At 43.6% G+C, this 26,969-nt stretch overlaps 1 protein-coding gene and 1 long non-coding RNA gene across 11 annotated transcripts in view; one reads left to right on the plus strand and one right to left on the minus strand.

Annotated features, from left to right (window-relative positions):
• Positions 1–271: 271 nt before the first annotated feature.
• VLDLR (very low density lipoprotein receptor) lies at positions 272–16,482 on the minus strand. 3 transcript variants are annotated; one of them, XM_075078419.1, is made up of 19 exons: positions 16,189–16,482; positions 11,899–12,018; positions 10,829–10,951; positions 9,850–9,972; positions 8,114–8,485; positions 7,885–8,007; positions 7,677–7,799; positions 7,144–7,263; positions 6,941–7,066; positions 6,393–6,564; positions 5,844–6,068; positions 5,572–5,690; positions 5,054–5,193; positions 4,798–4,939; positions 4,335–4,481; positions 3,313–3,402; positions 2,834–2,911; positions 2,552–2,721; positions 272–2,206 (listed from the first exon to the last, which is right to left on the minus strand). In XM_075078419.1, the coding sequence occupies exons 1-19, from the start codon at positions 16,340–16,342 to the stop codon at positions 2,171–2,173; spliced, it is 2,703 nt and encodes a 900-aa protein (XP_074934520.1). In that variant the 5' UTR covers positions 16,343–16,482; the 3' UTR covers positions 272–2,170. The 3 variants fall into 3 exon arrangements, with proteins under 3 accessions (XP_074934520.1, XP_074934521.1, XP_074934522.1); XM_075078420.1 differs by lacking the exon at positions 16,189–16,482 and adding an exon at positions 14,587–14,686; XM_075078421.1 differs by lacking the exon at positions 3,313–3,402.
• The window catches only part of LOC142050088 (uncharacterized), a 45,866-nt gene continuing 35,368 nt past the window's right edge, over positions 16,472–26,969 (plus strand). For 3 of the 8 annotated variants that reach the window (XR_012657914.1, XR_012657915.1, XR_012657918.1), the window contains exons 1-2: positions 16,472–16,685; positions 17,642–20,627. This is a non-coding gene — a long non-coding RNA (uncharacterized LOC142050088). Of the gene's footprint in view, positions 16,686–17,641; positions 22,114–26,969 lie in introns of those variants that run through there. The other 5 variants (XR_012657919.1, XR_012657916.1, XR_012657917.1 and 2 more) reach the window with 5 other exon arrangements.

Below are 26,969 nucleotides of genomic sequence, written 5' to 3' on the forward strand. Positions count from 1 at the left end.
TTGCAAGGCATTTTAGTCCACATGCATTTCAGATACTGAAAATGTCTACAAACAGACAAGAGTTGCCAGGGATAGCTGGCTAGAAGCTTCAACTCCCCAAAGAGTAGTGACCCTGCTAGAAACAACTTATTTTAAATCTGCAGAAGTTGGCAGCTGTCCTCATCTGTCAAGAAAGGAGTCCATGATACACAGAAGACTATCACAGAGCAGACCCCAGCTGTAACTGCAATAAGAACAGGTATTAGAACCAATCCAGGGAACTGATCCAAGGTCTGACTTGATGATTTTTATTGTTACTATTTTAGAGACATGATTGATTGAGAATGATTTAACAAATCATCACTGAAGCATAGCCAGGAGATTTTAGTTTCTTCCAAACTATGTCTTGAACATGCATCCAATCAGAAGTAATTTCTTCTTCACCTCGAAGGGGGAAGGATTACCAACAGTGAAGTAGCACCTCCTGCTACAGTAGTTATGGGGTGGCAATTCAAGGCCAAGGTCCTGTAGTGTCAGGGAAGAAACCACAACTTTCCTTAGTGACAACTCATTTTTCTGGAATAACCTACTAACAGCTACGGAAGCTACCTTTTACTCAGTTGGAGACTACCAAGTAGATATGCCACAAAGATCAAAGGCTTCCTCTCTTTTTACTCCAAACTTGATCACAGAGTTAAATGCCTCAAGACTACAGAGCCTGCAAGTCAATTCAGTCTTCATCCTTCTCTATTGCATGAATGAACATCATGTACAGTGGATAAGGAACATACTCAGTGCTACTAAAATTAGCACTCAAGTTATCATCGATATGAGTATCACCTTCCCAGACCCAGAACAGCTGTACCATTTATTTTTCTCTCCTACGGTCACCCAAGAGAAAGGCTCCAGCACTTCAATTGATCACTATCTTAGAGCCATTACAATGAACTGAGCTCCCACAGGGAAGGGGACACTAGCTCATTGATGCTTATTGCAGGGGACTTCTATCATTATAGATATAGCAACAGGGGCTTTTGAACACCAAGACTTCAGGAGCAGGCTGCCATGATTGGCTGCCAGGTCACAGCTCTGCTATTGCTTTGCACAGGTGTAGCAGCTACCAAGGTCCAACTTGGACTGGCATTGCCATGAAGAATAACTGCTAACACTTTGACACCACTGTGAACTTGTGCATAACATCCTTTGCAGGAACCTTACACTTACCTGGCAGGCAATGCTTTGACCTGTCTCCACACAGCATCTCTGTCAATGCTACCTCTTAAGAGCTTGCAATAGCAGTTGAGTATTTTTAGCCACTACCAATCCTAACTTAGGAGTCCAGCTGAACTCCTGTGAATGGAGACACATTCAGTCCAGTATCCTGCAGAGTATTAGCCACTAGTACAAACCTCAGTAACCTGGTAGGTCAGTACTGTCTTAGCAGTCTAGGGTACTGCTCATGTAACTTAGGAATACCTTCATGTTCTGACTGACAGTAGTAGCGTAGCCCACTAAAGCTTCAATTTAGGAGATACTCTGTTTTACTTCAGTGCTAACGTAATAATGGAGACCAATACTTTAACTGCTTTTTTTTTTTTATTTTCCCCTCCTCTGCATTTCAGATTTACAGTTGTTTCTTTAAAAGCATCCATGCCTGTATGCCTCTAAGAGGTAACAGAAAAGATTGTTTAAATCATACATACAAAATTACTTATGTTTACAAATTTTTGGCAATCATAGTAACCCGTTTTTTCCTATTGCCATTGCCCCAATCATTGAAAAAGACAGTGTACAATAATTTATATTTGAAGTATTTAAAAGTGCTTGATAGTGATTTTCCAAGAATAATATTTACAAGTGGCCTATACACATATGTACAGGTGTTACAAGTTGTGGCTGGAATATGGCTTTCTATGGAAAGTGCTTTATATTTGGTCAGTGGTGTTACTAACTGACCAATCCAAGTGTTACTGATAAAACAGTAACCACTAAAAGCTGAATTGTTGTGGACAGGTATTTACAGAGTTTGTTGTTAAGCTGTATAAAATAGCTATTTACATAAGTGCTCCATACATACAGAAAGTATCTTCTTTCTTCCAAGAATGGAGGAAGTCTTTCAGCCACAAACCTGGTTACTATCCCCAAAGAGTGTAAAACACAAGTAAACCGGAATTGATTGCTGATCCAGTGCTCACGCCATATCCTCCTCTGTGCTTACAACAGATATCTGTACAAAATAAGTATAAGTTAGCTACAAGCGTACTAATAGAAGATACAAAACGATGAGTATCATCACTACATGGCAGATTGAAACAGGCTAGCTCTACAGGCTAGTCACCACGTCCAGCACAGATTACTCAATCCCACGCCTAGGACAGTATTTGCCTACTACAACTTTAACCTTGATTAAAAGGACAAGTTATCACCTGATATAGCCCAGTAGTTTGGCTGCAGCCAGCAGCTTTCACAAGCACAGACTTCCCTTAAACTGAAGTCACATAACATTTGGCAGTCTTGAGGTCTACTCTGAGATTTAACCTGGAGCCTCAAACATACCAATAGGTTTACTTACTGCAGGGTAAGTGTGTCCTACTGAACCACTATGTCTTCCAATATCAATTGTAAGGTCCTCTTCCGTAGTTTTCAGGTAGACTGGATTATCAAAATTCATGCTCTTCATGTTCTTGTGCTGCCAGTTACGCCACATGAAGTAGCCAGCTGCTGCAGCAATCACCAGCAATACTTCAGGGAGAGAAACAGATTGCAAGTATGGAGTAGGGTCAAGTCAAGCTCCTGACAAGGGTGGCTTGTCCCACCACAAGGGGTCTCAAAGGCTAGTAAATGCTGTACTCACAGACAGGAAGAGCAGTCCAAACTGCTGATGTTCCTCCAGCTGCAGCTACTTCAGATGTTGTACCACTGATGTTGAATCCTGCATGGGGATTTGAAGTAGTGAGCTTGCTTACTGACAGGCTGGCAGACTTTGTCAGATGCAAGCACTTCCCAAGCCCAGAAGCTGTTATGATATATTAACTCCTTAGTAACACACCGGAAGAACAGCCTATAAGGCTTCATCCTATATTAGTAGAAAGCTTTTTTTATTGCTTGCCTTCTCTGAGCACTGCTGGGATTTCATGGAACCTATAGGTTCCACTCTGTCATAAGTGAACTAGTTCTGTTTATCACATGCTCCAGCTGTTGTAATTGTACTACACACATGACCTGGCCTGTGTTCTCTACTTGCATGCAAAGGATAAAACTTCAAGTAGGCTAGAGGTCAGTTTGTATTTGTTTTCTCTAATGTTTAGCAGTCCAAGTTATTGGGACCAGTACCTCCAGGAACTAGTCCAACTGTTGGAGATTTTTCTGTTGTGCTGGTATCTTTAGCCTCAGTGTAAGCCACAGTTGTTCCAGTACCTGAAACTAATTATACATCAAGAACCCAGTTAATCCTGAAGTTCTGCAATGGCTTAGCTATGACAGCCATGGTAGTGAATGTTTAGCAGATGGCAGAATGATCATGGAGCTTGTTAGCTTTATTGGAAAAACTGACATTAGTTATTTTACTAGCACACCCTGGAGCTGGGGTTTTTTTGATTAAAAGTAATTCTGAGAACAAGGCTAGACAGTTAATCTGACATGAATTACAGGTGTTTGGAGTCATGATAATAGTAATCCACCCCATCCCTCACTTCAGATTTTCCGAGTCAGATTTTAGTTCCACCAGTTTACTGGTTAGGTAGAGTCTTTGATACCTATAGAACCCTTTAGAGCAGCCAACTGAGGACAGCATCCTTGCATTCAGTGCTCTAATTGTGGCAGTTGGAATGAAGATGCAATACAGTAAGTGGCACCTTCAAGTTCCTAGTTTCACTCCACTGGACAAACAAGCCTTCCATATAGTCTGTGCTCAGGGTAGCAGCAGCAGCACAGTTATTTGGACCATGAAAGGAGGGCCAAAAATTTTTTCTTGGCCAATGAGATTACCCTATCAGCTTTTCAGCACTATGTATTTATACACCATAGAGCCATTGTCAGTTTATACCCCTTGTTTTATAAGAAAGAGGCTTGGTATGTTTTGTGCATGTGCTTGCTCTTCTGGAGAAAGCCATGGAGCTAAAAGGTCTTGCTGCAAATGACGATGATGCAGAAGCCGAGCATGGACTTTGAGCAGCACCTGCAGACCATGAGGGCCAACTTAATGCAAAGTAGAAGACCACCCTCTCCAAGATCAACTACATCAGATTAGCTCACACAAAGCTGTCAGCCTATACTGCCATATTTGCCTCAAACAGGTTCAATACCCCTACTCCTTCCCCATCTATCAGGAAAAGATTTCAGTTGTGTTACCATACCTGCACACCTCAGACCATCCTCCTGCAAGAAGTACCCAACAGGACATGCACAGGTGTACTTTGGAGAGTGTTCATTTATCTGAGGAGCAGGCAGGCACAGGTAGCTACAGCCTCCATTTGCCACGTTCTCTTCACACCAGTTCCTGCCTGTTGGTACAGCAATTGACAGGAGTGAGCCTTTGTACTCCAGGTGTGTATCATAATTATTTGCTCAATAATTGTTCTACTAGAGTTACTTGTCTCTGCAGGTTACGGATTCGTACCTGCTCTGCCGAAGAGTGAGCAATTGCAACTAGACATTCTCTCAACCCCTCAGGGGTACCTATGTTAGAAGCTCCAAGCACTCTAAATAGAAGTGAAGTAAACCGCTGTACAGGGGGTGGGTTACCATTTGCCACCACCCAAGCACGGCAGGCTTCCTACAAGCATACACTGACATAACTATAAACTGTATTAGAGTTACCTGAAGGCTGAACAAGTTCATGATACACAATGATGTCCTGTGCATCATTGAGGTTGTTCACAAGGGTAATCAATTCAGACCCAGTGAATTTGTTGGCACCGTAGACTGCCTCATTCTCTCCATCAATCCAGTACACACGATCCTAGAACAAAGTAATTGCATCTCGTTACCTCTGTGCTGCTATAGCACCATAATTGCTAGCCATGTACTAACAAGACGATGATTTTTGACAGTTACTACAGGAAGTCATTCTTACTTCAAATATTGTTAGAGCAAGAGGATGAGGAAGGAACATATGAGACTTCAGCACAATTCTACGGTCCTGGCCATTCAAGTCCACGCTTGACAGCATATGTAGTTTAGAATCAAGCCAGTACAGACGGCTTTTTACAAGATCTAGGAGGAAAAAAAACCCAAAGATTTACTATCTACATGGAGAAAACCTCCAAAGGCTCCTGCAAAAGTCAAAACAACCACAGATTCAAGAATAGTTGCAGTGTTGCTCTAGTTTCTTACCATACCAGGATGCAGAAGGCTGCTGCAATGCTGCCTAAGCGGCCTGTGCCTCAACTATAGTTGAGAGCAGTGCAAGAAAAGTTACCATTTCGGATTCTGAGAAGTGCTATCTATGCCTGTGGCAATGTCTCCAGACATTCAGTAACTTCCCATTCTCAGAAGCTGAAAATAGTTCACTGAAGAATGACCTTGGCTTTTGTAGCAAACAAACTGCTAAACTGCCAGAATACCTCTGGCACAGAGACAAATTCAACATACCTAGAGCAATTCCATTAGGCCATTGGATTTCTGTTGTCACAAGCTGCTGTCTGTCAAATCCATTCATTCCTGCTTTTTCAATTTTTGCTGGCTCACCCCAGTCTGACCAGTACATAAAGCTGTGAAACAGAATTTATGTTGTATGATGCACTATAGTACTGTGTAGTATCACTCTTATGACCAATAACTAACAAAGGCTACTTAAGTCAGTTATCAGGACATCGAGTAGCTGGTAGGTCTGCTCTTTTAAGAGAGCCAGGACACATACTCACCCAGAGAGAGGATCTACAGCAATAGAAGCTGGCTCTTTCAGCTCAGAGAGAAACAAAACCTTTCTTTTTGTGCCTTCTAGGCTAGCCACTGAAATTGTCTTGGCAGTTGAGTCAGACCAGTAGATGTTCTTATAAACCCAGTCAACAGCAATTCCTGCAGGGCTGTGTATGTTGTCCAGGATTCTGACATGCCTTCCAACTTTATCACGGGTATCAACAGAGGCACTGGAAGACAAGAATTTCTTTCAACTCCTTCATCCACAGATACTACCACTGGGCATGCCTCAGCAAATACTGCACAAAGATCTCAAGCAGCCAATGTAAAAGATGCACTTGTGATATTCCAGAGTGTCTTTTGTACAACTGTAGCAGTAGTTATTAGGAAGTGCAACAGGCATACACATTGCTAGTTGTGGGAACTTGCATCTACTGTACTTTGTAGGGCATGAGGAATCTAGTTCTCATCACCAGAGCCTAGAAAATTATCTTGGATAAAATGTGGGATGGTTTAGGGGAGCACACTAGAGTTCAGAAGGTTAGTCCATTTACCTGAAGATTGCTTTTTGGCTGAAGTCAGCCCAGTAAAGCTTTTGCTCAGCAATATCGGCATCTAGAGCCACAGTGTTTCTTAGCTGCTCTACTAACTGAATGTATTCTTTCCTCTCAAGGCCAATCTTCCTGATATCCCGGCGGTTGGTGAAAATTAGACATGGTTCTTTCCCTGTGAAAAAGAGTGTGTTATCTGTACTTCTAGACATGCAGTCACATACTGTTCTTATGACAAGTTTTAAGAGTCATCATATTAGTATTTGCCAGTCCACTCTTTCTAGTGGATGCTGACAGAGGTCTTGGCTGTAATAAACCTCACCCTCTTCTCCCTCCGCAACTTTATGTGGAGGGTCCTCCTGCCCAGGGAGGAGGCAGCTTTTAAGTACTGCATCATGGCATCATTCAAAGTGTTAGGAGTGTTCAGGTCTGAACAAGTTATGTTGATAACAGCACAACACCTCCTGTCAAAACCACAATAGTATAAACAGCACATTACTTGCTACCTCATTTTGAAGTGGGGATATAGAAGTTTTTGTGCCAGTACTCACCCACTGCCTTGCACACCCCAGTAGCAAGATCCATCTGATAGCCACGGCTACATTCACATTTGTAGCCCCCTTTCAGGTTGATACAGATTTGGCTACAGATCCCAGGATTCTGGCATTCATCAATATCTGTAAAGACAACAATGTAGTTTGTTCTCATCTCCAATACCATCAGTAGGGTCCATGTTAACCTATTTGATACTTGCCTCCACAGGTTCTCCTGTCTATAAGCTCAAACCCAGCTGGACAGTCACATTCATAGCCAATAACAAGATCTCTGCAGATATGAGAGCATCCACCATTGTTCACCAGACATTCATTTATGTCTAGAAGAGAAGAATAGGCCACTTCTGAGACAGCACACATATTTAGTCTTAGTCATGGACTGCTATACCAGATACCCATCCATTTTCTAACGGTGCCTGCCACATCTGATAAACCACTCTGGCACCTGAAGTCACATGCAAGATACAAATTCAAGGAGAGTATTTGCTTAGCTGTCAGCTATGTTACTTGTGTTACAAGTCAGCAGCAGGAATGCCTTCAAGTTCTAGCTGACTGGTTGCTGGGATGATCTCTCCATGGCCAGAAAGGATAAAACTAGCCTATTTGACTAGATTATTTGCTTGCCACCAAATAAGTGCAGATGGGCATTCCACCAGGCTGACATCTGACAGCTCGGAGGCTGTATCCAAGAATGACTAGTGGTCAGCATTGTGTAATGAGTTTGTTCACTTACTGCACTCCTTGAGCGGCTCATCACTCCAGTCCTTGCAGTCTCTCTGCTGGTTACACACTTTACTGACATCTATGCATTCTCCACTTCTGCACTTGAATTTTCCAGGTCCAGAGCACTGAATAACTGATATAATGAAGATTGTGAGGGCAACTACCAGCTTCAACAGATATTCTGCAAAAATTTTCTTCTTGCTTAGTTCTACACTTACCATTGTTACAACTTGCTTCATCAGTGCCATCCAGACAGTCTCTCACACCATTGCACTGCCTACTCCCATGGATGCAGTTCCCATCTTCACATCTGAACTGGTCTGGTCTGCAGGTCCGAGAAGCTGAGGACACAGCCATTATAGACTTAAACTCTCAAGGTCTTCTGAAGGAAAGAAAATAAAACAGAAGCCAACCCGCACCTCCTAGACAAGTACCAAGTTAACTTACGGCAGTTGATTTCATCACTTCCATCCTTGCAGTCAGGATCTCCATCACAGCGCCACTTTTTGTGGATACATTCACCTGAGCCACATTGCACCTCACTGGCAGAGCACTTTAGAGGAGGTGCAGGCTCGTGGCCACATTGCTCTGGAGATTCATCTGAGTTGTCAGAGCAGTCAGCAGCATCATCACACACCCAGATGATGGGGATGCAGGTGGAGGTCTTACACTGGAACTCATGAACTCCACAAGTAGGAGGTGCACACTCCAGCTCATCACTGCCATCGCTGCAGTCATCTTGACCATTGCAGACAAAGCTCTTAGAAATACACTGCCCACTGCTGCATGTGAATTCTGCTGGACTACAAGTCACATTGCCTGGAGTAACAGGAGTAAGAGAGATTAGCAGGTTATTGCAAGAAGGCAGACTTTTGTGTGAAGGTGTTGTGCTTTCCAGGTTCTTCATCAGCTGTTCACTGACAGAAGATCAGCATCCTGTATAAAGCTCTGAGAGAACCTAACTGACCACATAGAGGACTCTTGGGCCCCACACAGACTGTCCTCCTTGCCTTTGGATGTTATGAGTAAGAGGCATCAGTTTTGAGCTACTAAGTGAAAATAAGGGACTTCTGAAGCAGCTAGGCTGTTCTGCTTCAGAGTGCAAGCCTTTTTGAAAACAGGCTCAAACTCTGTGAACCAGAGACAGAAGGTAAGAGAATTGCTAACTCTAGAGTACAGACTACGATTAAAGTAGCCAGATGGTCAGCATGCACTATAGTTTGAAATTGAAGTGTTTTGTGCTGGTCCCCAGCACAGCAGTGGGCCATTTGCCCGGACCACTGTGGAGTTACAGATCAAGAGCTTGCACCAGTTGATCCTGTGGTATTAAGCACACCCACACAACTTACACCAGTATAAGTTATGCTGGTTTAATAGCAATGTAGCTAGCAGCTCAGTATGCCTAGGCTGATAGTTTTATCAGCTTCATTAGAAAAGCTGTCTGTAGATTTACTTGTCAGATTAAGGCATTTGCTTGCTGAGTAAGGCAGCAACTCCACAGACACAGCAGAAGTCTGGAGATGTGTGTCTCATTAGCCCATCCAGGTAAGGTGGCTCTGATGGAAGCCAGCCCTGTGGCTTTGGTTACAGCGCATTTGTCTCAGGACACCTCAGACAACTAATATGTATTCATGTTCATTAGAACAAGCCAGGAATGCTGCACTCTAATGCTGGCAGTGGCAACTTCACTTGCATACCGGCCTAAAGTTGCCCCCAACACCTGAAGTCTAGCTTCCCTAGTCTGCACTTTCAGACAAACACACAGAATACTCCAGGATAGGGCTATAAAGCAGATCAGCTGTCCCCTTGGCTACAAGTCACTACTACATATTTAGAAGACCATTTGTTAATGTAAGCAGCAACTAGAGTTACCTGTTGAGGAACTCTGCAGACAAGTTCTGATGGTTTGCCTAAGACGTGACTAAGCCTATAGTCTCTGGCTAATTTTGGCAATAGCCAAAGACAGATGTTGAATAGCTTATATTGCTGTAGCTCTTAACTTAGCAGGATAGAGGAATGTTAGAACAAGCCTGCTTTGTTAAGCAGGCTGCAATTCAGATGAATGCGGGTTTAAGGAGATATTGATAGAAGAAATTTATCTTCCCAGGTATACTGCCCAGCTAGCTACCTTCCAGACAAGTCAATTTCAAATAGAGTTATGCAGCCACTGTTTCTTCCCTTACCACAATTCTCTTCATCTTCTCCACTGTCACAGTCTTTTTCACCATCACATTTCCAGGACACTGGGATACACTGGGTTGACTGAGGACCACAGCTGATTTCATTTACCCGGCATGTTCTCATATCTATTAAAAAAAGTTTAAGTTCAATTTAAGAGCTACTGATTGTGGGTTTTAGCAGTTGAGACTGAAAGGCTTCAGCTCTGGGCAAAGCTGCAGTTAATTAGATGCCAGCATCCATCTAAGTTGATGGCTCCGTCATAGAAGAGGTTACACTAGTTTGTGGTGTTCAGTAAAACATGTTTCCAGTTTTCAATAGATTAGTGTTTTAAGAATATCTTTGTAGCAGTAGTTTTGTGCTTGCACCCCAGTTACACAGTAGAAGCTTGAGCTATAACATGTAGCAGTAGGGAGTAGTAAAGCCAAAGTGCAGTAGGACTTGGGGCTGAAGTATTCCTCAGTGTGGATCCTATTGATACAGAGAAATGAAGCTTCATGGATCTATATTCCTTGATTAGTTACCACATTTAAGACTGGGATTGCTAACTGCAAGACCTCTGTCAAGCCTCTGCACTTCTGCTTCCCACCCCGCAACATGTAGTCAGTCACTCTGTTCCTACACTAGGTCTGGTTATCTTGCAAAGTAGCTGTCTTTGAGGACAGCAATCACTTGGTGAACAAGCCACAGTAATGGTCAAGCCTGCCATGTTGTGCCTCCTGCTCCTGACTGTCAGTAAACCCTCGTACTTGCCATCTGTTACCAGGCACAAGTGCAGAGTCCCCACTCAGTTTTGTGTCTTTTTAAGTAGTAAAATGTCTTGTCAAATCCCCAATGTGGCCAAAGCCAAGCTAGCACTTAGGAAGGTGCTCTGCAAAACAAGTTCATCCTTCCATTAGGAGGAGAGCTAGGCTGCAAGCAGGCAAGAAGTCAAAATGCTACACCCCGCAGGCTTGCTTGTACCAAAAAGCCAGGCTCACTTACGGCACAGTTCAGCACTCTCGTCAGACCCATCCTCGCAGTCCGGATCCCCATCACACTGCCATCTGTTAGGGACACACTGACCACTGATGCACACAAAATCAGATTCAGCACACGTCTTCTTCACTGCAAGGGAGAAGGACGGCCACTTGTTTAGAGACCAGAGCTTAGCTTGTTTGCTGCAGCTAGAGATAAGCTGCCTTGCCCTAGGAAAGGGATGCAATATCCTTAGTTCTTGGATGTCTGGTGTCATCATCCTCCACCAGTCCAATGACAGCACTGTTTAACACTTCCTGGAGAGTTATGCTGTGCACAGAGAAACATTTGTCTTCTGTTAAGCAGGCACTGAAGGACTGCTATTGTCAATGAAGGCTATGCTACTAGAATAGCTGCTGCTTTGAACACACTTGAAATAAGGTCTATTGACATTAATATTCAAATTTTGAACTCTGAGTTTATTATCAAGGCATTTCATTTGTCATTACAGAAGCATGGTAAGCCTAAGGTAACAGTTTAGGTCTGCTTGAGCAGATTGACAGTTCAGCCACACCAGTGTTTGATATTGAGTCCATTTTGCCTCATCTCTAAGTACATCTAGTCATCCATCTTGGCCCCTATGGCTGTTTAAAGCAAGAGCTGGCAGCCAAAGCTAGACCTAGTGATTATAGGAGACTCAGCAGAATCTCTTTCACACAGAAACCAGGGTATTTAACCATGGAATAGCCAACAGCTACGTGCTAATAGACAACAGTTTCTACTATGTCTTCAAGCAGCAGCTGAGAAAAGGCTTCGATTCTGTTCTTGGCAGCCACCACCCTCGCAAATAGAATTTTAGTCATGAGCTTTTCTCTCAGTCACCAATTCCAGGAGACTTTCATAGCACTCAGGAAAATTCAACTTCCTGAGATGGATACAAGGCATCAAGATAGTCCCTGAGATGATCTAGGGAATTTTTCATCTACTCTGTATTCTGACTGATGAAGTGCTGGACAGGATAAGCATCTCTTCAGCTATCCACTGTTAAGCCCCCCACTGCCAACTAGCAAGTACAGAGGTATTATTTGATTACTTACCACAAGCACTCTCATCACTGCCATCTAAACAGTCTTCATCACCATCACACTTCCAGAGTAAAGGAATGCAGCGCCCATTACTACATGGGAATTGGGATTCCTCACATCTTGTTCTCGCACCTTCAATGAAATAACGGAATCTAAGCCCTGATACTCTTGAGCAATCCTGTTTTGCTTTTCCCCACTGCTGATCACAACGTTACCCAGCTTAAACAGCACAACATAAAACCAGATCTGAGCTCCAAGTATTTGCAGTCACCTTAATCATGAAAGTAGAGCCAGAAATTTTCCTTCATAGTACAAGTGCAGAACTTAAGCACTATGACAGTCCACCTGCTGGACAAGAGTAAACCAGCCTCAATGTTCTTCTTACTGAGTTTTCCTTTTCAAGGCAGAGTCAAGTTTACAAGGCAGCAGGACACATGCACACAATGACTTCTGCTGTCTAACACCCAGCATTGCCTTCTCAAAACTCTTCGAACTTTAAGCAAACTGGGTTTAAACTTGACTAATGCCAAGCTGGATTAGCATTTCAGTACTCTGCTGCTAACACATTACAGCAGAATCCCTGAGGTAGCTTAGATATCTGCTCTGTAGTTAAATCATGGAAGTTTGTTGTTCAAGTTACTCCTCTAACAAGGGCACCCAGAGACATTCCTTAGTATACACAAAGAGAAGTGTGATTACTTATCTGGATCTTGCTTATTAAATCTAGATTAAGTATGATGCTAAAAGCAAAACAATTTATCACTTCCTTCTGGAATCAAGTCTGTTGTCTCCCAATTGATAACAGTCTAGATTGGCTAGTATGCTTGAGTAAGGTACTGCTTTCTACATGGTGCTTAGAGTGCATTTTCTGGGTTATCTTAACCTCTAAAGCTGTATGACTCCATCCCTCAAGGGAACCTACTTTGTCTTGAAGCTGTGTTATAACTCACTAAAAGCAGCAGCCTGCTTCCTCAGCAGCTAAGACAGAGCTGCTCCAGGTAATGCATGCCAGCAAGTGTATAAGCTCACACATTAGTATTGGCTGCACATGTCTCCCATATGATGCAAGGTTCCTGCTCCTCCCTGGTTTATTTCACCACTTAGTGGAGGTGTTTTGTATTCCAGGGCTCACAAAGGGCATCAAATTTTAGTAGAACACAAGTATCACAAGATATAAAATATCTTCTGTGTATGACATGCAAAATGCAAGACAGTTTCCAAGTAGAAGGAAGCTATTCAGCCATTTCACATTATGTTGGCCAGCCATCAGGCACTAGACAACATCAAACCCTGGACAGAGTATAAGCAAGGACAACACAGGCAGTTTTACCTGCTCAGTGTCTCATGTGAATTCATGCTAGAAGTAAAGGATCTGAAACAGCAGCTTATTGAGCTCTGCTAATGTTTCAGCAGTCATACTGGTTGAGTGAAACACTAACTCATTCGTCAGAGTAAAGCCATAACAACTTGTTTCATGGGAACTGTGATCAGAGTGCCAAAAACCTGAACATCAGCTCTTGCACTCTGTATTTCCATTCCTCCTTTCCTGTTCAGGATGGGAGTTACACCAGCATGCACTTTCTAATAGCATGGTTTTGTAAAGCTATTATTATTTGGTCAAGAGCTGTCAAACAAGTAGCTTGCCTTGTGCTAGAAGGCACACCCCAGCCAGCTTAGTGAGGGTGCACAACTATGAGATCCCTCTAGGCCTGACATCACCTTGTTGACCAGTAACCTCTAGCAGAAGTAGCCTTCTGCTTGCAAGCCCTGGTCACATGTTATTCCAATTATTACTATACTACCACCTAAAATATGCAGTGACTGACTCCTGCTAGTTTTGACACATTCTCATCCAGGCTTTCAGAGTGAGAATAGTCAACCTTTCCCAAAATAGCATACTAGAGATATTAGGCTAAGCCTGCCGCTCAGGAGATCCCAAAATAACTCCACAGTCCTTAAGTTACTCTTTCAAGTTAGAATAACCAGAAAAGGCTTGCTAAGACTGCCTAGTACACAGTGACTTGCAAACAACATCACTTTGACCAAATGTGAGACGGAAGCTACACACAAGGCTAAATGAAACAGTAAATGAGCTTGGAGGAACAGCTGTAACTTTACAATTACAACCCTAACAACAAGCCATTCCAAGGAGGTATCATCACTTCTGCAGCTGATACGAAGTGAAGTATCAGAGCAACTACTTTTGTTAGCCCACAAACAAGTAAAGAACTGACAGCACCTAACACCCACACAGGTGCAGAAAGGTAAAGGTCATCATCTGTTGCTACTCCTGGAGATGTCTGTCAAACCCTAAAGGCCACTTAGAGTGAGCTCCAGTTAAGACAAAGGTTAGTTCCAGCCAGTAACTAACTGTGGTGCCCTGTCTTACACCAAGCACAGTTCTGCAATGCCAGGTAACCATTTAGTCATGACACTACCAGCCTAATCCACTGCCATTTGAAGCAACAGAGTCATACCTCCATTGCAGCTTCATTCATTAGACACTTAATGATTTTTAGATCAGCATCAATTAGCCACTAACTCAAAGCTTCTCTTCATGTGCTACTCATATACCAGAAGCACCTTCAGACCTTTTCTCCTCCTTGGGATAAGGCTTAGGTAAAAGATGTAGAGAAACAGTAACTTCTCAGCCTGTGACTGTTAAGGCATTATTTTACTGTCCCCCAGGTAACTACTTACTAGAAGTTGGCTCAGAAGCAGCAACGTCTGCAGGGTGAAGGAACACAGTTAAAATAACTACCCAAGTTAAACTAGCTTTCTTCATACCTCTGCTGTCACTGTTTGCCTCAGCCCCTAAAGCAAGTTGTCAGATTACTTGTCCGGGCAGCCTCAAGCATGTGACACTTGTGTGCTGTCATCTGACACCAAGTCCCAGAAAAGCTTGCAACAGTGATTGGGAAACCTTGTGAAAGCTCATACAGGAACTAGGTTAGACTCCCCCCAGACCCTGGCAATTCTAACTACTAGATGGAGAGAGCTGGTGGGGCCACTAACTCAAACTGAAGGAAGAACTAGACTAATTTGGTGGACTAGAGTTGCCCTCCACTGTACATCTCGTTATGATTTCTGACTACAGTGCCCTAGCAGTTTCAGTGCCAGCCAGCTTGATCCATCATACTACAGCTGCTTAATTACGTCCATTGTAGACCAGACATGGGAGCAATCTACATGACTGGGAATTGAGGAGTGACTAGGCAGACACCTCCCCTCTTTCTCATTTCATGAGGACTAGGTGCAACAATCCCCCGGCTGGGCTCTACCTGTCAGACCCAGAGTCTGAACTACTGCACAGAGTTAGAACTACAAGGTCCAACTACCCGTCAAGCATATTCCGCCAACACAGCCGCAATTGGACACTTATGCCTACTTTAAGGCACTAGTCTGGAGATTAGGAGCCGTACAACAATGCAGACATCAATTTCCCACCTAGAAGAGTAGCCTGGACCTCGGTTCCTGAAGGAGTCAGCCAATTGATTACTGTCTCCACTCAAGAGGAAAAGATTTTTGATTCATCATCCAGTTGGCTTAACGTGCAGGTCCCTCGGCCATAGGGGTAACAGCTTCCATGCTAGGAGGCAACCCTGGAGCCCGCCACGAGTAGCGCTACGGGTGAGAGCCCAGCCCACAAAGAGGGATCCAGCGCTGGCAAGACTCAGCCTTGCCACCAGGTGGAGATCCCGTATGGTGGTTACCATTGACTCTGAACTAGAGCCACGCCAATGCTGCTGGATGCCACAAAGCCAAAGTTGCACAGTAGTTTGACAGCACCTTCAACGCCCTAGGCTTTCCGAGGGCTCCTCTTCCTTCCTCCCCGACACAGCCGCAATCCTCCCGACCCCCCACCCCCGACCCCGAAAGCCCCCGGCACGCAGACCCTTCCCTCGACACCAGGCACGGCCCAGGAAATCAAACCCTCCCGCGGCACGCGGGTGGGTGCTGCCGGGGGCCGGGGAAAGGCTGGCGGGGCAGGGGCTCAGACCCACCCTCACCGACCCTGCGTGCCGTCCGGGGCCCGGCCGGGAAGGCGGCACCTCCCTCGAGAAGGGGGGCGGCGGGGCAGACCCCGGCGGCAGCGCGCCCATCCCCCCAACCCACCCACCCCCTCCGCGGAGACCCCCCCCCGGCGAGCGGGATGAGAGACTGGCGATGGGGAGGGGAGAAAGAAGACCAAAAAAAAAAAAAAAAAAAAAAAGGGTGGTGGGAAAAAGAAATTATGGCGGGGTGGGCGGCGGGAGCAGTCCCGGCGGCGCGCGCCCCAGCCCCCCCGGGCCCCGCACTCACCGTCGGCGGCAGCGCGCAGGCAGCTGAGAGCGAGCAGCAGGCACAGCACCCAGCAGCACGGGACCGCCCGCCGCCCCGCACCGCGCCCGGGGCCGGGGCCGCCGCCAGCCGCTGCCGCCGCGCTCGAGTCTCCGCGCTGCCAGTCCGACCGCATCGCCGCGCCGGGGATAGGAGGGGGGAAGAGAGATTGAGTGAGAGAGGGAGGTTGGGGGGCGGGAGAGGGGGGAAGAGAGGGAGGCAGGGCGGGCGGGCCGGCGCGCCGGGTCGGAGACGAGAGGAGGAGAGGAGGGAGACGGAGACATGCACGGGGGGAGGGTGTCCCCGCGGCGCTCTTATACCAGCCGCCCGGCCGCCCCGCGCGGCCGCTGGTGACTCACGGCGCGGCGCCGGGCCCCGGTTGGCTCGCCAGCGCCGCCCGCCCCCGTTTCCTCCTCCCGGGCACCTGCGGCCGCCGCGGCGCGCCCGCACACCGGCGCGGCTCGGCGCGGCTCGGCGCGGTGAGTGGCGCTGTGGCGGGGAGGCGCGGCGCGGCGCGGCGGGCAGAGCCCGGCGCACACCCCCTCCCCCGGCCTTCCTGCCGCGGGGCGGGGGGCGGTGCGACCCCGCCGCCAGCCCCGGCACCCCGGGCGGCGGCGTGGGGCAGCCCCGGAGGGGGGGAGTTTTGGCGGCGGGCGCGGGGTGGGCGGCGGCGGCTTTGTTTTCTCCTGCTTCCCCAAAACGCCGTCCGCGCTGTTCGCGTTGCGGGGGCCGCCGTCCTGGGCGGCACAGCGAGGCGTGCCGAAATCCGCCTTGCGGGACGGTTTTCTCCAAAGAAGCGTTTCTTCCATCTGGCGACCCCCCGCCTCCGCCGCCCGTGCTTGCGTGCCTGTGGGTTTTCTCCTCCCTCCGCAGCAGAACTTGACTTAAAACGAAGCAGGCGCAGCTCTTGAGGAGGAAAATCCCTACTTCTGCATTATCCGATCACGGATCGTAGTTAATTAGTAATTGCACAAAATGATATGCCAAAGTAGTGTAATTAGTAGCTTAACCTTACATTTTAAGGAGGAGAATTAGTAGTTTTATTTCGCATCTGTAGCGTTTCGAACATCCCATTATGTCTTGGGTGAAATAAGGAAGGAAGGGAAGGGTTGGTAAAATGCAAATTTGGTTTTGTTCATGGCGCTCTTAGAATTCACAGTCGAGGTTTAGTGATCCTCTGCTATTTTTCATTTATTTTCATAGACTTAATGTGTGCTGTGCCATTGTGTGTGGAGACATAAACCTCAGCAAGCTGCTCCATCCAAAAATGATGAAGAAGCTGGTTGTTGTTTCATTGGAAATGAAGTCTTGAATTATTAGTGTAATATTTTAAGTATTTTTCAGTAGTGTGGCTGATTCCTCCCATGGAGCAAGTATCTTTGAGACTCTGTATTTCCTAAATGTCATAACATATTTCTTTATATGTTATTTGCAGAGTGAAGCCCTTTTTGAATCGCATCCTGCTGTGTCATGACTCCGATAAAGACAAACCATACCACTGCACTAACTTCAGGGTGGATTATCTCTTGCAGTCCATGTAACAAACAAGTGTCCAGGCCACCCAAATGGGCAAATAGTTGACATATCAGAGACTTGTTAAAGAAGTCAAGATTTCGTGTCATGTAACTGAAATACACCTGGGAATTATATTTCCGATACATGGTGTAAATATGAAGAGAGCAGTTCCTAGTGTTCGCCTCCCTACAGCCCCTCTACTTCATGGCCTCAGGGGCAGCAGGAGAAAGACTTCTCTTTCCCAGCCTGCCTGGTATGTGGCATTAGATGCTACAGCATTGTTCTTGCAAACATATGCTGCTTCAAGCAAGAAAAACCTATTGTGTACAAGGGGGTTCACTGGGGTCCTCAGGAAGGTGGCTTAGTGTAAGTGGTATGCTGAAAACATTGTTCTCCTTGCAGATCTTCAGCATGACATGTTGCCTTCTGTCAGGTGCTCCCTGTTGCATGGTCTGCCATGCTTCAGCCTGAACAGCATTTTCAGAAACATCCTGTTATCATTACATAAATATTTTAAATGACATACAATGAGTACAGCAATACACAAGAAGACACCAGTCATGCAGAAATACGGGGCTGGACGTAACTTAGTGTATGCCGGTAGCTGGTCATCTTCCTTGTTTATCTATGGGAGATACAGATTTACAGGAGGGAGGAAAAGTAGTCTACCCCCCGCCCTATTATCTGTTCTGTGAGCACCTGCACCTGGCTTTCTGATGGGAAAGCAACTTTCTCTCTTGGATGTACCTAGCTCTTTGCACACCTGAGGGTTTGCACTCCAAAGCAGAACTTGCTGTAAAATAATTTTTGGCATTTCAACTAAGTTAAAATGCATGAGTAAGAAGGGGCACGAGTCTGATCGTCCACAGGCTCTGATGGAATCTCCAGAAAAGGATGCCAGGCAGAAAAGGTCTTTTCCTTCCTTAGCACCATCCTTAAAGGAACTCTGTTTAAGAAAAGTGCAAGTAGCCTGCCACCCCCTACAAGGAGATCTGTGAGGTCCATGTGAGTCGGGAGCCATCTGCACTGAGGTTTCGTGCCATTGCGGCAGCCAGAGTCTTGCAAAGGCTTCCTTCATGTGCAAATGGGAAGTTGTCTGGGGGGATCTGCGGTGTGTGTAATGAACTGTAGTGTCACTTTGTTCATACACCCAGGATACAAGCCAGAACAGATCTATACAGAACTGGAATAAAATTGCAGGCTTCTGTTGGAAGTATGCACACTTAGGAGATCAGCAGCCTTGCTGTGCTAGTGATAATGTAGGAGCAAAGCACCCAGGAGGATCTAAGGTTTAGGAAGGGTGCTGAATTTTGCAGGGAATGTGAGCTGGCTTTTGTAACACTAAGTTCTTTCATCATCAGCCTGGGAAATGCATTAACATTTGCTTTGTTTCCATGGGTGACCCTCAGTCTCCTTTGTTTTTTTGCCATGTCTGTTTGAGTTGAACTTCTTCAGCTGTCAGGAAGTCAGGAAGCTGCAGAAAGAAGGTGGGTGAGCAAGTGGGCAACCTTAGGGAGCGCAGAGAGGGAGTGTGAAGGGAAAGCTGGCATTGCCACCTCAGTTAAGCAAGTTCCTGTAGTAAAGAACAATCTCAAAGGGTGCTCAGCTCCTGTACTGCTCTCAGAACCAGCCCAGGTCCATCTTCTGTTATTATTTGCATTAAAATATATTTGTAGTAATGTTATTAAATATGCACTGCAAATATATATAGTGTGCTGACTACAGGGCTAACATATCCAAAACCACAACCACTTAAGCATTACGCAGGAGTAGTTTCTGGCTAACCAGACTGGCTGAGACACCTGAGAAAAGCATTCTTGAGCCATGTTTCTAACAGCGGCTTCTTCTGTTGTACCGAGCAGACAGTACAATAGAATTGGATTCAGTGGAGTTTCACCGGATATGAAGGTTTGTTGCAGATTCCTCATTTGTGATAATAGGACATGCCATCTTAGTGGGGATATTCTACAGAACAATCTGTGTGTGTGCAAAGAACTGTAAAATGTCAAGTGGTATATGGTATTAAATATTATGCATAATAGTTTTACGACTCCTAATTCTTTTTAGAGCAGTCTTCATCCTGTTTTCTGACCCATAACCGGTGAATATTCTTGAATGTCTAGTGATACTCCGTTGAAAAAGCTGGAAAAGATTGCCAAGAAGCTAAGTGAACCAGGTAGGCATTGTCTTTGCCTTTAAAAAAATTACCCAAGTAACAAGAAATGGCATCGTATTACCTTTCCTTTCGGGAATTGTGGATATTGGGGGCCCAGAGACTTTCCATATCAATTCACCTGATAATGCATTTGGACTTAAAATAGGTTTGGATCCTTTGGGATAATTTATTTATCCTGTTGGTTATAGAATGTAAAGTCAACGTACAAGAGAAAATGAAGAACATAAGGGACCTCTGGAGTGCACGTAATATGAATTCAGTGTGTTTTTTTGTTCCTCTCTCTTTTCACCTTAAAGACCCTATAGTCTCCATTTCTAAATGAGTTCCTGAAGCACTGGGATTACTAATTCATCCTCAGCTCTTAAATCAATGGCACTTTTGCCTGCAGCTCCTCTGGTGAAGGACAAGAAGTGAGGATATGTCTGCCATATGCAACCTAATCCAATAAAGAAAAGGAAAGCCTCATGGGTAGAAAAAGCAGCAGCTACATATCATGGGATAGCATCCTGCCTTAGGATCAGTTACAAAAATACTTTCTTCATTGTGTGCTGCCATCAAAGACAATAACTGCTGTAAGACCGTTGCATGCCTGAACTGACGGTAATCGAAGGAGTTGTATTCAAGGCTGCATTTTGGAAGTGCAGAGCCAGGATCTGTGTTACTGGCGTCAGAGGAAATGTACAGAGCATGAGAGAGACAGAATGCATCCTTTGGGAATAATTTGAAATAGGTATGTGCATGAATCCTTCTGATCCATGTGATTGCGTGGCTGTATTGAAGGGACACGTTGGCCCTTGGTTTTTTGTTTTGTTTTGGGTGTTGTTGGTTTTTTTCAACGCTTATCCGCAAACTATGTGAAGGTACATACTGTTGTTAAAAGTGCTACTCACATCCATGTTCTGTGTTTTGTCTGCAGCTTTAGGGGAAAAAAAGGAGAAACAAACAACTCTGCACTAATAAAGTACCTTTCCTGTGTTGTTCTCAGGATACCTAACAAACAGTAAATTAAGACTCACAAAAAAGTCCCTCCCTTGCCCTTCCCATCATCATCATCTGAGTTGTAAAAAAATGAGGCAGAGAGAACTGATGTCTTGCTGGTGAAGTTAATATAAAGTTTTTGCAATTTTTTTTTTAATCATTAGTGTTACAAGAAAATGGATAGTGCATCTCTGAAGGAGGTTAGAGAATACTCATGTCTTTTGGATGTATTCTTCACAATGGAAAAAACATTGGACACAATTCTTGACCTGCCAGCATCAATGGGAATTTGCTGCTCTTTTCTGTGAGGACAGGATTTCCTCCTCTGTGCTACAAATTAGTCAATTGTCTTTGTATAGTCACTTACTAATGGGTTTCCCCTGTTTGTGAGGACCTAGCATGTGTGATATGAGCAGGAATACATTTTATGTAGTGTTACAGTATTGGAAGATATTACAATAGTTAAAGTCATGTTAGGATCAGAAGCTGGGAGTATGTAATTTGTTTTCAAAACCCAAATCCATGCTTCGTTGGTGGAACTGTGCTGTGCACACAGTGCATAAATATGCAAATGAGAGAGTTGTAAGTCATGGATTAGAATCAAAACTTCCACTATGCTTTTATTTTCAGTAATACATGATAAAACTTTAGTTGTGGTGGAAAAAGAGCTTCCATTTCTGTCAGATGTGGGACAGAATGTGGCTTCAGAATAGAGCCTTGCCCATTTTGCAACTCTCTGGCTACTTCCACTGCTTTATGTTTATCTTTATAAATGAGATACTCTTCAGAATATCATACCCTCGCGTGACACCAATTCTCTAACTTAGTAATAAACCAAATATAAATTGATCTTGCTGATACAGCAAGATTTATTTGCAGTATACATAGGCTGGATGAGCTTTTCCTGTGAGACTTAAATCGGTTAATACAACCATATTAGCTGTTTATTAACCATATACTCCTCCAGAAGTACATGTTTTTCAAGTTTTCCTGTGGAAAAAAGAGGAATTTGAAGTTTGTTTGCTTTTTTTTTTTTTTTAATGTACACCCATGGTTAACAGTGTATATGTTTGTGGAAGTACACAAGCATTTTGGGAAATCTGACATTTGTGTTCCAAAAACTCTGTGTACTAAGTGGAGCAGGATATCCATATTTGTGTTCTTTTGTGCAAAGGATGAAAAATGGTGGTTTGTGATAAAATAAGGAATATGATTAAACTAAACAGGTTAAAACTTCAGATTGTGATGTTGTGCCTGTAGAGCATAGGAGACAGGATGGGGAACAAAAAGAAGCATTACTGGAAAGCTTGGAGTGGGCCATAAAGTTCTTGCATGCTAGCAGAGACGTTTTTAATCAGATACTGAAATGATGAAGGTGTCACTGCAGGTATGTGAAAAGAAATGTTGCTTTCCCTTCACAAGAACACGTGAGCAGATGATCTGGATCATTTTCGGAATGTTCCAATTTGGAAGATAATATGGAAACAGAATACAGTGTATTAGCCTGAATATAGAAATTTCTGAATATGTTCTTGATGTGCAAAAGTGGTAACAAATACGACAGAAAAGTGTACCTGTATAGAAGGGTGAGCAGCAGAGAACCATGCTGGGGAGCTCTTCCTGTTCTGGGCAGAGAGGCTGTGGTGCTTGGTGGTTGAAAAAAGAGTAAACTAAGGACTTGGCAAGAGAGCTGTCCCAGGCTCATCAGTTATTTGGAGTAACAGTAGGTTGTGTTTTCCATGTCCCATAGTTGCTGCAAAAACGATTGCCTACTCATATTTTAAATGCAAATTTCATTTTTTATCCCTAAGGGTGTTGTATATAAGCTCTTGCCATTTCCATTAACTAGCCCTTCCTCTTCCCCACGTTTGAGTTTCACAGTCTTTTTTTGGATACTATCATTTGGGAGGAGGTGGAATATTCGACCGGCAAATGGTCAAGCTCTTCTCTGGTGCAGGTGATGTTTTGCAAGAAGTGGTAGACAGATTAGACAGATTTACAAACTGAGGAAATGCAGTATAACAGCACTTCCTTTAAATTTAAATTACATTGAAATTGATCAGTACTGATGTCTTTGATTTACATGCAAGGTACTGATGTCTTTGCATTTACGTGCAAGATAATATTGTTCTGCATGCTGAATGTTAACATTTTGCGTACAAGGAAATTGCTTCTGTGAAATGAAATGATGCTGTGAAATACAGTTTCTGAATCTGTTTCAAGAATATAATATAAAGGTGCCTGTCTATAGCAATACATAGACTCTCACTTTCATTCTGCTGATTGAAAATCAAGTTTCTTAGGCCTGGACTCTCTTAGGTTATACCTGGATAGGATAGATATAAATATGTTTTATTATTGCAAGGTCAATTGTTTCCTTGTTACAGCTGTTTTCAGAAACGAAAGTACTTTTTACAATAATGAACAGAAGACTGGAAGGGAAGGCTAAGTCTAGTCTAGTCTCGTGCTGTGGAAAGCTAAGTCGTAAGTAAACCATAAGTTGATTATGCATCATGTTGCAACCCTTTAAAGGGTTGTTTGTTTGTGGAGGGTTTCCTGATTTTTTTTTCCTATTTCTTTTTGCTGTGACATCAGCTGTAAACCTTATCAAGAGTACCCTAATGTCTTGTTCCTGGGATACCAGGTTATAGTCTCATTTCCATACAGAATATATTTCTGTTTATTTTGTATCTATTTCTTCTGAGACTGACATTCACTTTCAGTGACTGTGCCTGCCATTCTTCCCTATCCTCTCTCAGCCCCTGTTTTTCTACGCTAAACTGGCCAAACTCTTTTGGCCACTTTACTGGAGAGAGACCATCTCTCTAACCGTCGTGCTTGGGATCATCAGCCCCTCTCCCAGCCTGGATCCACTTTTGCTGGGCTTGACTGAACAGAAAGGTAGGTGGTGCTCCAGGGTGCAAAGAGCTCCACAGGAGGTCTTATCCCAGCCTCCTATGCTGACATTAAGCTGATATTAATACTTTCCTTGCTAGAAATACCTTGACTGACACCCTGTGTTCCCCTTTCCCAGCTGCATCAGATGGTGCTGTGGTCTCTGTTGTAAGTATCCGCCTACCCTAAGTATTTACCTTGAGGTGCAAGATTACCTGTATAATCAAACGGGAGAGATGGGCATTTCTGCATTACCATTCACAGACATTTAGAAAATTTCTATTATTCAGTTCAATATGTCAGTTTTCTATTAAGTGTGCTGTCCAACTTCATGTTCTTAGTTTTGTTAACCTCTTCCTAGTTTCTGTCGCTAGATTGTTGGTGATGATATTAAATAAGATTGGTGATGATATTAAGTAAGATTGGTCCCATGGCTGATCACAGAGGAACTCTCTAGGTAACAACCTCCTTTATCCTAATGCTTTCTTTTCAGCATTATTCCTCATGTTCCCTTTAAAGTATGTGTTACCCATCTGGCAACTCTTGTACAAATTGCCAGCATTTGTTAATTAACTAATAGTTTCCTGTGCTGGACTCAGTCAGATGCTTTACTGAGTCCCATGTGGGCTCAGTTTAGATAGTTTGTCGAAAAATTCAGATGACTTATGGAAAGAAGGACTCAAGTTAGCTGGGCAAGTTAGTTTATGGTGTCTTCCATATTTGTTGTAAAACTTTGGCTATTAGCGAGGTCAGATGAGCGGTCTGACTCGCTGAACAGTTTGAGAAACTTCTCCCCTTTTCTTCCTTAAATACAAACAACATTCAGTCTGTTCTCCTATAGTATGTGTCCTAGGATAGCGGCTGTCAGCTCCACTGCAAGATCTTTGGAGTTTCACCTCTAATTAATTTTGATAATTCTTGTTCTGCATACTTTTTGTCTTTAACCATCCTACTTGACTGTATAGTCATTGTTTCTGTTGAAAAGTGAATCAAGAATTAGTTATAGAGTTATACTTAGAGGACCTTTACTTTTAGTATCATATGCAATACATATGCAATGCACTTTCTTTTTTTCCTTTTAAATATGTTTTATGAGCAAGGAATTCTGAACTCTTAAACTCTCTAGTTCTCTGAATTTTTTAAAGATTGATCTTTTACGGTAGGGAAAATAATTCTGTGTATCATTTAACTTGATTTAAAGTGGGTTGGTCCATGATCATTCAGATCAGATCTTACCAGATCTGATGTGGAAACCTTAATGGTGAACAAACTTAAAATTTAATCCCAGCAGTATGGGTTCATTAACTACTCGGTAGCCAATCTTCCCTTGTGTTTGGAAGTAGTCAGAACTGACAGCTACCAGTAGTATTTGTACTCTGTGTATGGGAAGTTCAGGTCTTCTCTAATACACTGTCCTGACACATCTTTCTCCCATGTAACACTGTAGAGCTGTGCCTGTCTGTCAGCATATCGCGTGGCCTATGGCAAGTCCCAGCTCTATCCCGTTAGAGCCCTTCTTTTCCAGACTGATTTTGATGTCTGTTTTTCCTGAATTCTATCACAATATTAATATGCAAAACCACTACACTGTTGTAACCATTATTTCATTTTACATGAATGCTTTAAAACATAGGCAAGTACCCTTTCAAAGCTGTGTTTTTGTCATGATTGCTATTCTATTATATCTCTGTTGTTCCTTGGAGATGCATTTTATCATGATCTCTGTAGTTAGCATTAGTCATTTCAGTGACAATACAGCATAGCATCTCCTGATACAAGAAGATAAATCTTATTTGCATATAATGAGTGATTCCATAGGCTTTTCACCTGCAGCTACCTTGTCTGTTTTTTTCTTAAGAATATTGCTGTAAAGATAGTGAACAGCAGCTCAGGAAATCGAGGTTCAATTTATGGTTCGGCTTTGTTGAAATTTTTTCAAATGTTCTGTGCGGCTCGGTTTTTCTATGCCTCTTTGCCCGGTGAAATGGAAATAAAAATGTTTCCCTGTGTTAGAAGTCATTTCCAGGGGGTGTACTTCCTAATGATTGGCAAGTGCTCAAGTAATTTAGTGGTAAATACTGTGGAAATAGAGACAGTCTATGGCATGCAGTACATCCTCAAGTTACCAGATGATTCGATCTTCAGAACAGCAGTTAATAGATTGCCAGATTTTTTTAAAAATCAAAATTTAGGAAAATTTTAAAATATGCCAACAATTTTGTACAATAAACTCTATCCATGCCTTCTCTAATACTTATTATTATTGGAGCTTTTGGCTGTTTTTCAGGGAAATATGCTCCAGTATTTAAATTTTAAGTTTCTATTGATTTATGTAAAAGAGAATCACTGTCACTTAGAATGAAGGTTTTGTTAATAGTTTCTATTATGAGATCCTGCTTTCAGACTGATGTTCTCATTGTTGTTTATTAATTTAACAAGGATTGCTTGCTCTTCTGTTTCTTAGCACATGTTTGAAGAAAACTGCAATATTTTGGACATGCTGAGAATACTCAGAGCTTTATTTCTACACTTCCAAGTTTAGGATATGTGATTTACCATTTGAAAATGAGGTTGCCTGTGCCTTTTGAATCCATCTTTCAACTGTCACATGAAACACACCCGCCTTTTCCCAGATGAGAGTATTAAAATAATGATACTCTGGTTCATATAGCTGTGATTTTGCTACATTTGGAATGGTGAATGCAATCGACTCCCCATAATGTAAAAAAATATTTTAAAAACAGAGAAGATACAAAGCCAGTAATGGATGATGATAAGAACGTAAGACATACTGCAGAAAAAGACATGGAAAGAACTGTATTAAATGGAGGACTCAGGAGATTTAGTGTTACCTATAAATAATTGCAGAGATAATAGTATAAATGAAATAAGGGAATTATCCACATTCTCAGAAGAAGGAAAGACAAGGTGCAATGGCCTGAAGCTGAAACAGGAAAATCTCAAGTCATTAAGAAAGTGTTTCTTAGACCGGGAGTAATGGGGCGGTGAACGAGAGGGCAGTGAATCGTCACTGCAGGTGGGCTACTGAGGCTGTGGACATTCCTGCAAAGTGGAGCTGGACAGATTAGGTGACGTAGAGCTTTTCCAGGTGATAGTCATTTCAAGAGCCTACAAAAGTCAGTCTGTTTCTCTACATCATCTTCATAAAATCCTACATACTTCTACAGCTGCCAGTCAC

Source organism: Phalacrocorax aristotelis, chromosome Z (assembly GCF_949628215.1).
Source record: "Phalacrocorax aristotelis chromosome Z, bGulAri2.1, whole genome shotgun sequence".
NCBI classification, from domain to species: Eukaryota; Metazoa; Chordata; class Aves; order Suliformes; family Phalacrocoracidae; genus Phalacrocorax; species Phalacrocorax aristotelis.

Bases quoted from the DNA above. Each gene is read 5' to 3' on its own strand.
- VLDLR (XM_075078419.1), bottom strand. From the start codon at position 16,342: ATGCGGTCGGACTGGCAGCGCGGAGACTCGAGCGCGGCGGCAGCGGCT. The intron at 10,952-11,898 runs GTAAGTAATCAA...TCTCCCTTGCAG, and splicing joins CAGTGATGAGAGTGCTTGTG to TGAAGAAGACGTGTGCTGAA. The intron at 2,722-2,833 runs GTGAGTACAGCA...CTCTCCCTGAAG, and splicing joins TTGGACTGCTCTTCCTGTCT to TATTGCTGGTGATTGCTGCA.